Genomic DNA, 10848 nt, shown 5'->3' on the forward strand with positions numbered 1-10848 from the left:
AGTTGTTTCGAGTTCTAAGGAAACCAACAGCGAGCACCAGGTGCGCCCTGTGCTAGCCCCCAGACCAGAACGCTAACGGATTAGCTAAAGTCTAAAATAACCTGTTCCGGCGTGATTTCCGTGGCCAGTTAAGCCTCGCAGTCGGACATCCATTAGTCGGACTGGGCATGTCTTCACGTCTCGTAATGTGCATTGAGATGTCGGTGGCGCAACGCACACGAAGGCGTCACAGATTGTCAAAGTAAAAGTAAATCTAAGCCCATCTCTACCATAACGTTCCCCCAGCAAATGAAATCGTCCATGCCACACCCCTTCGCCCCATCCCTTCTCCGCCAAACCTCTACGACGACTTTTGCTGCCGATGTCACATTCGCAACGCCGACTGACTGTCCTTTCGTGAACCATTTACTGACAGTGATGCGTGACTCCTTTTCGTCGGCCTCGCAGGCAATGATGAAAAGAGGCCACAGGAGCCCGCAGTTTCTTGAGGTTGCCTCGTGAATTTCGATGGCTTCTAAGTGCTTGAGACTTTGGCGGACAAGGTCCTGAAGGTTCCGAGAGTGGACACGGAGAAGCGTATGCTTGAAATGAATGTAACATGCGTAGTAGAAGACGCTCGCATAATCCATAGCGATATGCTTCCCCCAAGCAGCAAATGTATATGAATGGGACGGTGTTATTGGTTTGTTAAGTCGAATTTTGACTTCCAAGGTCTCCAGCTCAGCTATTGAGGGCCTGCGTGGCCGGACAGACAGGTGGGTGATGTGAATAATAGCCTCTAATATTGGAAGTGTGATTCCGAAATATCGATCCAAGCAATACTCCGATTCTAAAGATAAGCTCGTGACACCAATGACACATTTGTGGGCGTATTCCTCATCACAAATGTTGACAAATTTTCCAGGACGAGCATTGGAAGCCATATTCGAAAGTGAAGAGCCCAGAGCTTCCGCACACAGGAAGAGTTGATAAAGTATCGATGTGCCTGGTCCATTCCATTTGGTCCGCTCAAACGAGCGGAGCCATTCGCGCCCCCCTTTCAGATGGCCACGCCATGTGGAGGAATTACCGTTTATAACTTCGATAAATGACATGGTGCTGATGGTTGCCAAGATGGCTTCCCGTTGCGAGCCACGATCCTCAGTCAGCGCCTCTCGTAGATATCCGAGACTCAGCTGATAGTGTTTTGTAGCCGTTATGGAGAAGGATTTGTGGCCGGAGTTGGACTTCTGGGATTGGTTAAAGGCTGAGATTGCATAGATAGCATGTAGGAGAGCAGCATGTCCGGGAACTTCATGCCCTGAATACAAAGCCATCGGAACCCAGAGAGTACGATACGGGTTGTCTGGCGACCCCACGGAGACCATTAGGTTGCTCAGATACGTGACCCAGTAATGCATCAACTGCCGCTCTTCACTGGTTCCGAGGGGAGTGATCGAGTAGAGAAAGTTGGCCAACTCAATTTGTATGATGTAGTCTTCGAACGAACAGTCCGACTCCAACGTAGGCAGGGGCGTCTCCGCATTCTGTGCCTCATTATGATCGAGCAGAGACCAATCATCGGAGTGCCAGGTATGGAGTGGGGCATGGTCAGTCCGAGAGCCCTGAGGTGTTCCAGGCCGACTGTGGTAGAGCGCGAGAAGCATTTCAGCGCCCCAGTAATTTTCAGAACCCACTACGACAAGGTTTGACGAGCTATCAGTGCCCAGCAGGGGCCTGAGATCGTCAAATAGCATTTCTTCAGGCGTGTCATGAAGATACCCTTCGATTCTGGGAGGGCTCTCATCCTGCTCGAATAGAAATGAGATACTGGCATTGTCGGCCTCCAGATTCCGAATCGGTGATGTGTCTTCGTGCACGCATATGCTTGATTGAATGTCATCAGAAGCTTTCCTTGACGATGTGTCAGGCTCCAATATCGTAGACCACGATAGTCTGAAGACCGAAAAAGGACCACAGCATTCCTGGTCAGTGACAGAGGAATCCAAGGATTCCAAGAAAAGGTCGAGAGCTTGGTCACTCAGAGTTGGGGCCTCATGCTGCACACGACTAAGCAGACGTCTTTGGACAGAGATCGCACCCTCTGCGCCATCGCCAGGCCAAATCAGCTTCACTCCATATCCGGCGCAAGTGAAGAGGCCTTTTTCGCATCGCGAGCATATCGGCTTGCCTTCATCACATTTTACTCCGCGAGAGCGACAGGTCCAGCACCCGGTGAACGTCTTGGATCGCTTGACGGGCTTCCTGGATCGTAGGGTAGCACGCCGGGTCATGGTAGGGTCGGTGTGGAAACGCTAGGTAGTTGCAGGTTTTGGAAATTGGCAACTGACACAGAGACCCTGCCGTTCGAAGGAGGGCTCGACCGGGTCTTATCATGCGTTATCGGCTGGAATATGTCCGGCCGGCCGAGACCGCGAACAATAGACCCATAACGTGACCTCGTGACGAGTAACTGACGAGTGTTTAAAGTTCTCTGCTCTAGATTACCCCGCTTCTCGCTGTGACTTTCCAATCCTCGCTAGCGCCAACGGCGTGATTCGCCCCCTCTTGGCACCTGTGGAGGTCTCAGCCTCCCCAGGGAGCGGCTTGGTGCTTACATGTATCAACCCCAACAGAACCCGGAAGTTTGATTGGCTTTTCCGTCTCGTTAATACCCGAGTTTATGGATAACGGAGAACTTGTGTTGATAAGCTTCGGTATGTCAACCTTAATTCGCAAGGCGTTGGTGAATCCTTGGTGAAGCTGTAGCAGCTGACAGCAACACATATGAGAGACGCCGACCAAGCCTCTTTCTTATCCGGGGACCCAAATACCAACAATTGCGAGACGTCTTATAGCAGGCCCTAATGTAGGTATACAGCCCCATCTACTTCGACCTAATTTACCTTGCCCTCGAGCAACAATTCTATACCTCTCCGTTCAACTCTACTTTTCCATTCGTCATGTCGAAAATTATTAGGGAAAAGGATGTGGGAATGAACACCCCCGACACCGCCTCCGAACAATATCCTGGCCACGACGTGGCTTCGGGTGAAGTGCAGTCCGTCCAAGTCGACAAGCCTTTCAGTCTCTGGAGCACATTGGGGATATCTTTCTCCGTCACGTCCACGCCCTTGGCCGTCGGCACCTACCTCTCCGTTGTTATCGGTGTGGGAGGCAGCCCCGTGTTTTTCTATGGATATATACTTGCAGTATGTCTGGATATGTGCATCTGTGCCTCCCTGGCAGAAATGGCGGCGCAATATCCGCACTCTTCAGGTAATTGCTCGCCTTTCCTTCCGGCTCTTGCTTTTTCGATTGGTCTCGGAAGCCACCATGTTTGGCAGACTCTCCTAATTGACTCTGTTTCGAAGGGCAAATTTATTGGACCGCAAAGTTGGCTCCTCGTGGGCGCGGGCGTAGCCTCAGTTACTTGGTCGGTTGGCTCACAGCGGCGGGCTACTTCTTCTGGACTTCTGCCGCACTCCTTATCTCATCGCAATTGATCTGGGCCCTCGTACAAATATGCCACCCCACCTTTATCACGTTGCCGTGGCACTTGTACGTCGGGTACTTCGCCGTCGGTGTCTTTACCCTGTTACCTAATATCCCCTTCTTCAAATGGTACCCTCAATTTCTCAAGGGGCTGGTGATCTATATCAATGCTGGTGCTCTTTTCGTCCTTATCGTCCTCCTGGTCCGTGCGAAACCCAAGCAAAGCTCCAATTATGTTTTCAAAGCGTTTGTCAATCAGACCGGTTGGTCGTCTAACGGCGTCGTCTTCTTCCTCGGTCTCCTCCCTGGACTCACGGCGGTCAACGGCTTTGACAGCGCGGCACACATGGCCGAAGAACTCCCAAGGCCAGAACGTCAGGTTCCGCAGGTCATGTTCATCAGTGCCCTGGCGAGCGCTGCTAGTGGATTACCGATGATTCTGGTATATATGTTCTGCATCACAAAACCAGACAATCTGCTCAATCCTGTCGGCGGCCAACCGGTAATACAATTAATGGTTGACTCTCTCGAATCCTTCCCTTTGACTATAGTCGGTTCTTTAGTCTTCATCACCTGCTTCCTCTGCGCTAGTGTCACAATGATGACGACCTTTAGCCGTATCTGGTGGTCGCTCGCCCGCGACGGCGGCGTCCCTTTCTCCCCCTTCATGGCCCGAATCAGCGGTCGCTGGAAGGTACCGGTTAATAGTGTCTGTTTTTCCGCTTTCGCCTGCATCCTCATCGGGCTATTGAAGCTCGGCTCCGCGACCGCCCTTAACGCAATCCTAGGGACCGCAGTCCTCTGCATTTTCGCTTCGTACGCTATTCCTATTCTTTGCTCCCTGGTCGGGAAACGCTCTGGTTTCGCTAGCGCTCATTATTTTAATCTGGGTCATGTGTTCGGTACGGTTTTGAACTATATCTCGGTGTTTTGGATCTGTTTCGTTTTTGTCTGGCTTTGCTTTCCGCCATACATACCCGCCACTATGGATACGATGAATTGGGCTATAGTGGTTTTTTCGGTGGTATGCGCTACCAGTGGGATGAATTGGCTGGCATACTCGAGGATTGCTTTTGAAGAACCCAAGGCTATTTCACAGTGATTGGAATGGTCTCGGGAGACCGACATTCTTTGCATTATTTCGACGGCCCTGGTGGATGTTGAGCAGGGCCAATGAGGGAATAGCGAAGTAGACTTGGTCTGGATACAGTCATTTTGTTTGCGATTAAATAAGTTCACCGTCTCAAAGTGTTGGTTTACTTGTCGAAAAAACTAAAAGCCAGTTTAAATTCACGAAGCTCGAGTATCTGTCCCTTTATCAGAATAGGGTTTCTGGCCTTCATACTTGATGAAGGAAATTCTAGCCGCGGCGAGGATATCGGAGGTGGATGACTTGCGTAAATTGTGGCATTTCTGTCAGAGATAGCCAGTCACTGGTTAACAGGGAGTACTGTCAATGCCAATGGCCGGCTCTGCCCAGTCTACCTGATATTGGAGTATAATCTATATATGGAAGATCTGAAAAATAAAGATAGATGAAAATGTCCTGACTAGAGATGGATTGGCTAGGACTTTGGAATGTTCTTCACTTTCACTTTCACTGATGGTTTTATTGTGGTAATGGTACGAATTACTCAGAGACTGTCCGTTCAATGTAGCACATAAATTGTACTCTATCACCATTAGTCGAATTACAACTCAAAGTTGTTTCTTCCTTCATCTCGCGTACAAGGTTTTATCAAGTACTGTATGAGTAGGGGCTCATTATCACCTTTTCTGGACTATCAGTTTCTTTCTCGTGACTGTTACATGCTCACGGTTTCTATTTTATGGCAAGTAGTGTCGATATACTTCGATCCTGTCTATTACTGCAGGTGTGTTAACGGCTCTTGACGCTTCTAGAGGTGAGCAAAAACTCAATCAAACTCCTTTTAATTATGAGTCGTAGCTCGCTGTTGACTGCTATACTCGAGACCGGAGGGACCCACGCCCAACCTGGCAACGTCATTAAAGTTCGCAGTTTCCAAAACGAAAAAAAGGAACCCCGCACTAGGGCGGATAATACACGAAGCCTATAAATGGGACGACTGCACACTGCTCCTCGCCACCTTAATTTGTAGTCTCGGTTATTCACGTATAATCAAGAGACAAACGAAGCTTACAAGAAAGATGTCAGTTCCCATTCACCCAGATTGGGTGCTGGTAAATTCTCTCCCCTCCCTCCCCCCTTGTAGTTACACCTGACAGGCCTTACAGAAATAAGTAGCTTGAACAAGGTCTTGGATCTCGTCCCGTTTTGCTCAGCAGCATTGAAGAAATAAGAGAAGCTTCCAACCACATCGCGGATAACTTGAATCCTACTTACCCTGTGCTAAATCCTAAGCCTAGGATCGGTAATGATTGAACTGAGCTGAAAGCTTTTTTGGGGCTGATCTAATTTTGAAGTAGAAGAACGTGCTACCGATTCGGGACTTCGTGTTCGAGTGTTCACGCCAGAAGTAGCTACTCAGGACCCACTGCCAGTCGGTGTTTAGTAGGTACACTCCTAGAAATCGCACTTAGTTAGTTAGTTCACTAATCTAGCTGTGACTAACAATGCCATAGCTTCCACAGCGGAGGTTGGGCTTCTGGAAGCATCGAAGCGGAAGAGGGTACGTTTGGAAGGTTATAAATCTGTTATCCACATTTTGACATTCGAAAAGCAACATGCATCCACGTTGCGGTTCAGGTCCCCTCCATTATAATCGCGGTAGCCTACCGTCTTGCTCCTGAATTCAAAGCCCCAGCTGCGCACAATGATGCTGTAGACGCACTCATTTGGGTAAGTGATCCCGGCTTATTAACGGAGATGCATTAACGGAGATTCTTATCATGTTATAGGCATGGAAGAATGTTTCTGGTCTGGGTGGAGACCAAACAAGACTATTTACAATAGGAGGTTCTGCAGGAGGAAACCTGGCTATTTCCGTCGTTTTGAAAACCCTCGATCAAGAGATAAATGTTACGGGCATCGTTGCAATCGTACCCGTCACCGTGCATCCAGACGGTGTGCCTTCAAAGCACAGATCTGCGTACAAATCCTAAGCAGAATCCGTAGCGACACCAGTTATTAACAAAGCTACCATGGATATATTCTTTGGTACCTATAACGCTCTTTCTATAAGAGCTGCACTTGTTGATATTCTTCTAGAAAATTATGGTGCAGCGCCAACAGATCCCCTCTATTTCTCTATTGTGCAATCCAAGAATCGGAGAGTTACCGCCTACTTATCTTGTTTCATGCACGGCGGACCCTCTAAGAGACGATGCCAGGCTCTTCAAGCAGGAACTGGACCACCACAAGTAAGTGACTTGAAATATTTATCTTTATCACACTTTACTCATTGGTACGCATAGGGTACCGAATAAGATAAACGAATATGAAGGGATGCCGCACTATTTCTGGGTATTTCCCCAGCTGAAGCAGCGTGCGCAATTTTTGGAAGATTTGGTCAATGGTATTTGGTTTATACTTGGCCAATAGTTAGATCATGGCTAGTAGTCACAGCAAGCGTCAATCTCACTTAGATAATTCCTTTGAGTTATCGAAGTGGAATTCAATGATGATAGAGGTGTCGATAAGACAAAGGGGCTTTACTAAAGACATCATGGATGAAGTAACATGTTTGGGTTATTCTTAGGTCAGACTGCTATATGACCACATAATCTCCACCTATTTAGATCCTCTAGAGAAGGAAAGGATTCGGGGTGGAATGGTGGAGTAAACAAGTAAAGTATAGGCACACGATAGCAAGTGATCCTAGCTGGGCACTTGCCCGTCAGACTTTATCCCTCTTCAGGTCTTAGCTTCCTACATATCTCTGAATATATCGTTTTCAACGTGTCCTTTGTTTCCCTAGGTCCCATCCAATAGTGCGAGTTCAGAGAGCTGCCTACCTCTGAGAGAGATAGGGCCGGGCGTCCCTCGACTTATGCATGTTGTGAGTGACATATTATATATAAGTTACTAGCAACAAGCAAACCGGGATTAAATTTAAAGGCGTTTATATTGTTTTAATATTTTACGCCGCAAGGCTAGGTAACGGTAAACCCGCACGTGACCCAACAGGAGTAGATCCACCTACGGGGGTAGGATATACTCCTTGAAGGCAGTCGACTCCAGGAAGGACTGAATATATAAGGACACTCATTTCAGCATCATGTATTTAGTTCTTCGCGATCAATCTCACATTGTTACTTGGTTACTACTTTTACTACTTTACGCTTCACAGTTCACCTTCAAGACAACCCAACCTACAAATAGGGGAGCTCACTTCGTGGCAACACTCAGTGACTGACTTACTTGCCGCGCACTCTGGCACATCCTGCAAGATACTCAAAGGACCCAAGCCCGTGTAGGGCTTAGCATAGCAACGGTATGGTTGCGAGATACTCTTGGGATCGAAGTCTGTGCCGACAGGGCTAAAACCAGCCGTCTCAGCACATATAGTTGTTGTACTGTTATACCTCATAACAACTAAGGTAACTACAGCCCTTTCAGCATTTACTCACAGTGACCAGCAGGCACCGCGGAACATCGCATACATGGGGCGATTTAACTTTTTAGCAGGATCAGCCACGCAAGAGAGCTTCGCCTACATGCAGTGGGTGCGGGCAGGTTGGCCATATGATTAATCAATGTAAAAATCGCCAGTTTAATAGTAATTAAGACTTGTTGGTTGATATATCCTGTTTAAAATTTTTATCATGGGGGTGGGTGATCGGGTCGGCCGGGAACTACGTGCTAGCGGTAGGGTTAGTCTATACCGATCTATTTATAACGCGCTAGGCAAGTCGCTTAAGGTTATAAGACCGGGAGTTCTACCTTAACCCTATTAGGATAGCAGCGCTAAGGTGAGACTTCTTAACGAGCTAATCGGGAAATCTGAACAACACTAAAGGAATATTCTAGGAGCCACAAAGCAGCGAGGATGATAACAGATTATTCACAGCCAGGATTCGGTAATTAGAATCCACAAATAACGACTTAGTAGCTGAATTACAACGCGCGAACAACCGTCTTGAAGAGTCTCTGAGCAAAGGTCGTGATTTGCAGACTGAAAATCATCGGCAAAGAGATAAATTAGGGGATAGTTCGACCCGCGCGGACCACAACAGGACCCCAGCCCCCGTGTAAGGCTTAGCACAGCAACAGTACGGTTGCGAGATACTCTTGGGATTCGCAGTAGGAACCCGGTACGTACAACCCTCAGACGCTCTACTCACAGTGACCAGTTAACAACGCGTGACAAGAGGTTAAGCGAATGACTGAATATATTCGCATAGGTTTCTTGCAATATCATGAATGCTTCGATACCATTTTTACCTCTTATCGTTTTAATAGGCATCTGATTCTGTCTTTTATGGGAACTTCAATAGCGACTGCAATTTTGATTTTAACGCCGCAATCTCCGTTTCACATCGACTGCCATCCTCTCCTACCATACCGATGAGAGTGTTATCTATATTGTCCAAGAACGTTTGTGTAGCTGATAAAAGGCTTTCCAAGATGTACACAGGCAGGAATTCGAGAAGATCCAGGTTGTAAAAATATATACCAAGTGTTACCATCTCTCTCGAGGACTGCAAAAATATTCGGTGAGCAGACCTTTGCAAATAAGAGATATCATCCTGGAGTGCGGCTAGCTTAGTCAGAGTAGAAACTTGTCGCAGATGGAGGTCATTCATCACACGAAAAAACGTTATCTGAACCACAGCTCCATGGAGGGCTATGCATTCGACTCCGTCAATGAGAGAATCAGGAGCTGATAAGGTCCAATGTGACGGAATGTGTAGTTGCTGAGACCAAGTTACGAGCTCGAAAGCGTCCACGTCAATGCCATCTTTGCCCTTCTCCAAGAATTTGCTTCCAAGCAATTAGCAACCACTGCAAAATTCTCATATGGTCACTTATACGCATACCTGAACTGGATACAAAGCCGCATGTGATCAAGAAACAACTTCACTAGTTCATTTTGCTTGCAGGGGTCTCGCAAAATAGCCGTGTCTCTCGCGGCAGAATCGGGGCCGTTTTTCTCTGTGGAGATGATCTCGATGTCGGAACTATCGAGCACTCTGTAGGATAAATGGCTTACCACCATCCGAGGAGGAAGCTTTGCGAAGAGGGACTGAACCAACTCTCTTAGAAAACAGCACCACCAGACCCTCCTTCGAAGACACTGAGAGTCCAGGATTGAACGAGCATTATCGCATTCTCCTTGTTCCTTCAGACAGATAGAGACCGCAATTCCAGTCCAATGTCGTCCATCTTTATATCCGCCCGTAAGGTTGCCGCAATACGACAATAAAAGGAGTCCTTGAACAACAGCAACCTCGTCCGGTTCGAAATCGAACTCGTAAGGCAACTACAATTTGAATAAGCGAAGTACATATTAGCCACGGAGCACAAGTTAATTCTTTAGGGAGAAAGCATACCTTTGCGCGATTAAAAAGGACTCGTATGGCCTTTTCTCGTGTGGGAAATCCCATGTTCCTGAAACTGCTCAGATTGACATAGAGCGCATCAATAAACATGATACTTTGGAACACGAGTAAGCTCAATGTGCCTTCATATTTATTGTCTCCTTCAACAGCACAGAGTAAGCTTTGCAGATTCACAACTGGTAAGGTTGGATGCACGTAGTTGATATAACTCCAGATCAGTTCGTCGCGGAATTCAGTTCTTGGGATTTCAAACGCCTCTTTCCGACTCAGATACTAAAGAGACTCTTCACGTATGTTTTCAGGCGGTGGGCGGATGAATGAGCAAATTAATGGCGCGACTGTGTGCAAGTGATTGGTTGATTCTTCAGCGATCACCCGGTTTGGAAGCTCAGAGAGGTTGGCACGAAGCGAAGAATGACCTTTGCTCCCGCTCGAGTAGGTCACCGAATCTTTGGTGGTGTGTATTTCGAAGTCGTCGAGAAATGGTGAGAAAGCCACTATTTTGTCCCGGTTCGGAGCGGACGAGTTAGGACTTGGGTTTTCATCTACCCTGTCCAGCGGTGACGGCTGCCGGTATATTGTTCTAGTTTTGGATTCTTTTCTGCTAGTACTCGGTTCTTTCTGGCTGCAAATTGTTATCTGGTGTGGACACTTGAGCTGGTCAGCTAATTCTCACTTACTCTTGGCGCCTTCGTCTCATGACGTCACAGTTCAGATGGTCCCGTGAACAATTTGTGCATGGTTTTGCGAAAAATACGTCACAGCGTACTTTTCGTGACCGACATTGCGCACAGGCAACTGAAGCTCGCTTCTTTTTCCCTTCGCTGCTGCGTTCCAAGGAACTTGTAACTGTATGTGGCTCCTCCATCGTAAAACTAACTGATTATTGAA

General features: G+C 47.6%; 4 protein-coding genes across 4 annotated transcripts; 3 read left to right on the forward strand and 1 right to left on the reverse strand.

The window, feature by feature from the left end:
- Positions 1-236: 236 nt before the first annotated feature.
- Positions 237-2273, reverse strand: N7481_001493 (Zn(II)2Cys6 transcription factor; the record flags this gene model as incomplete). The annotated part of the gene is made up of 1 exon (XM_057260712.1): positions 237-2273. One exon carries the CDS (start codon positions 2271-2273, stop codon positions 237-239), a length of 2037 nt encoding a protein of 678 aa, XP_057128544.1.
- Positions 2274-2942: 669 nt separating this feature from the next.
- On the forward strand, positions 2943-4576 carry N7481_001494 (uncharacterized protein; the record flags this gene model as incomplete). Its single annotated transcript, XM_057260713.1, has 2 exons — positions 2943-3258; positions 3354-4576. The coding sequence occupies 2 exons, from the start codon at positions 2943-2945 to the stop codon at positions 4574-4576; spliced, it is 1539 nt and encodes a 512-aa protein (XP_057128545.1).
- Positions 4577-5643: 1067 nt separating this feature from the next.
- Positions 5644-6558, forward strand: N7481_001495 (uncharacterized protein; the record flags this gene model as incomplete). The annotated part of the gene is made up of 6 exons (XM_057260714.1): positions 5644-5676; positions 5741-5867; positions 5920-6007; positions 6088-6125; positions 6177-6295; positions 6355-6558. The coding sequence occupies 6 exons, from the start codon at positions 5644-5646 to the stop codon at positions 6556-6558; spliced, it is 609 nt and encodes a 202-aa protein (XP_057128546.1).
- A 39-nt stretch (positions 6559-6597) lies between these two features.
- N7481_001496 (uncharacterized protein) lies at positions 6598-6997 on the forward strand (the record flags this gene model as incomplete). The annotated part of the gene is given in 2 exon segments (XM_057260715.1): positions 6598-6860; positions 6871-6997. The coding sequence occupies 2 exon segments, from the start codon at positions 6598-6600 to the stop codon at positions 6995-6997; spliced, it is 390 nt and encodes a 129-aa protein (XP_057128547.1).
- Between the last annotated feature and the right edge of the window lie 3851 nt (positions 6998-10848).

This window comes from Penicillium waksmanii, assembly GCF_028829765.1.
Source record: "Penicillium waksmanii strain IBT 27052 chromosome Unknown utg000001l:1.0-4852451.0:1.0-4856178.0, whole genome shotgun sequence".
NCBI classification, from domain to species: Eukaryota; Fungi; Ascomycota; class Eurotiomycetes; order Eurotiales; family Aspergillaceae; genus Penicillium; species Penicillium waksmanii.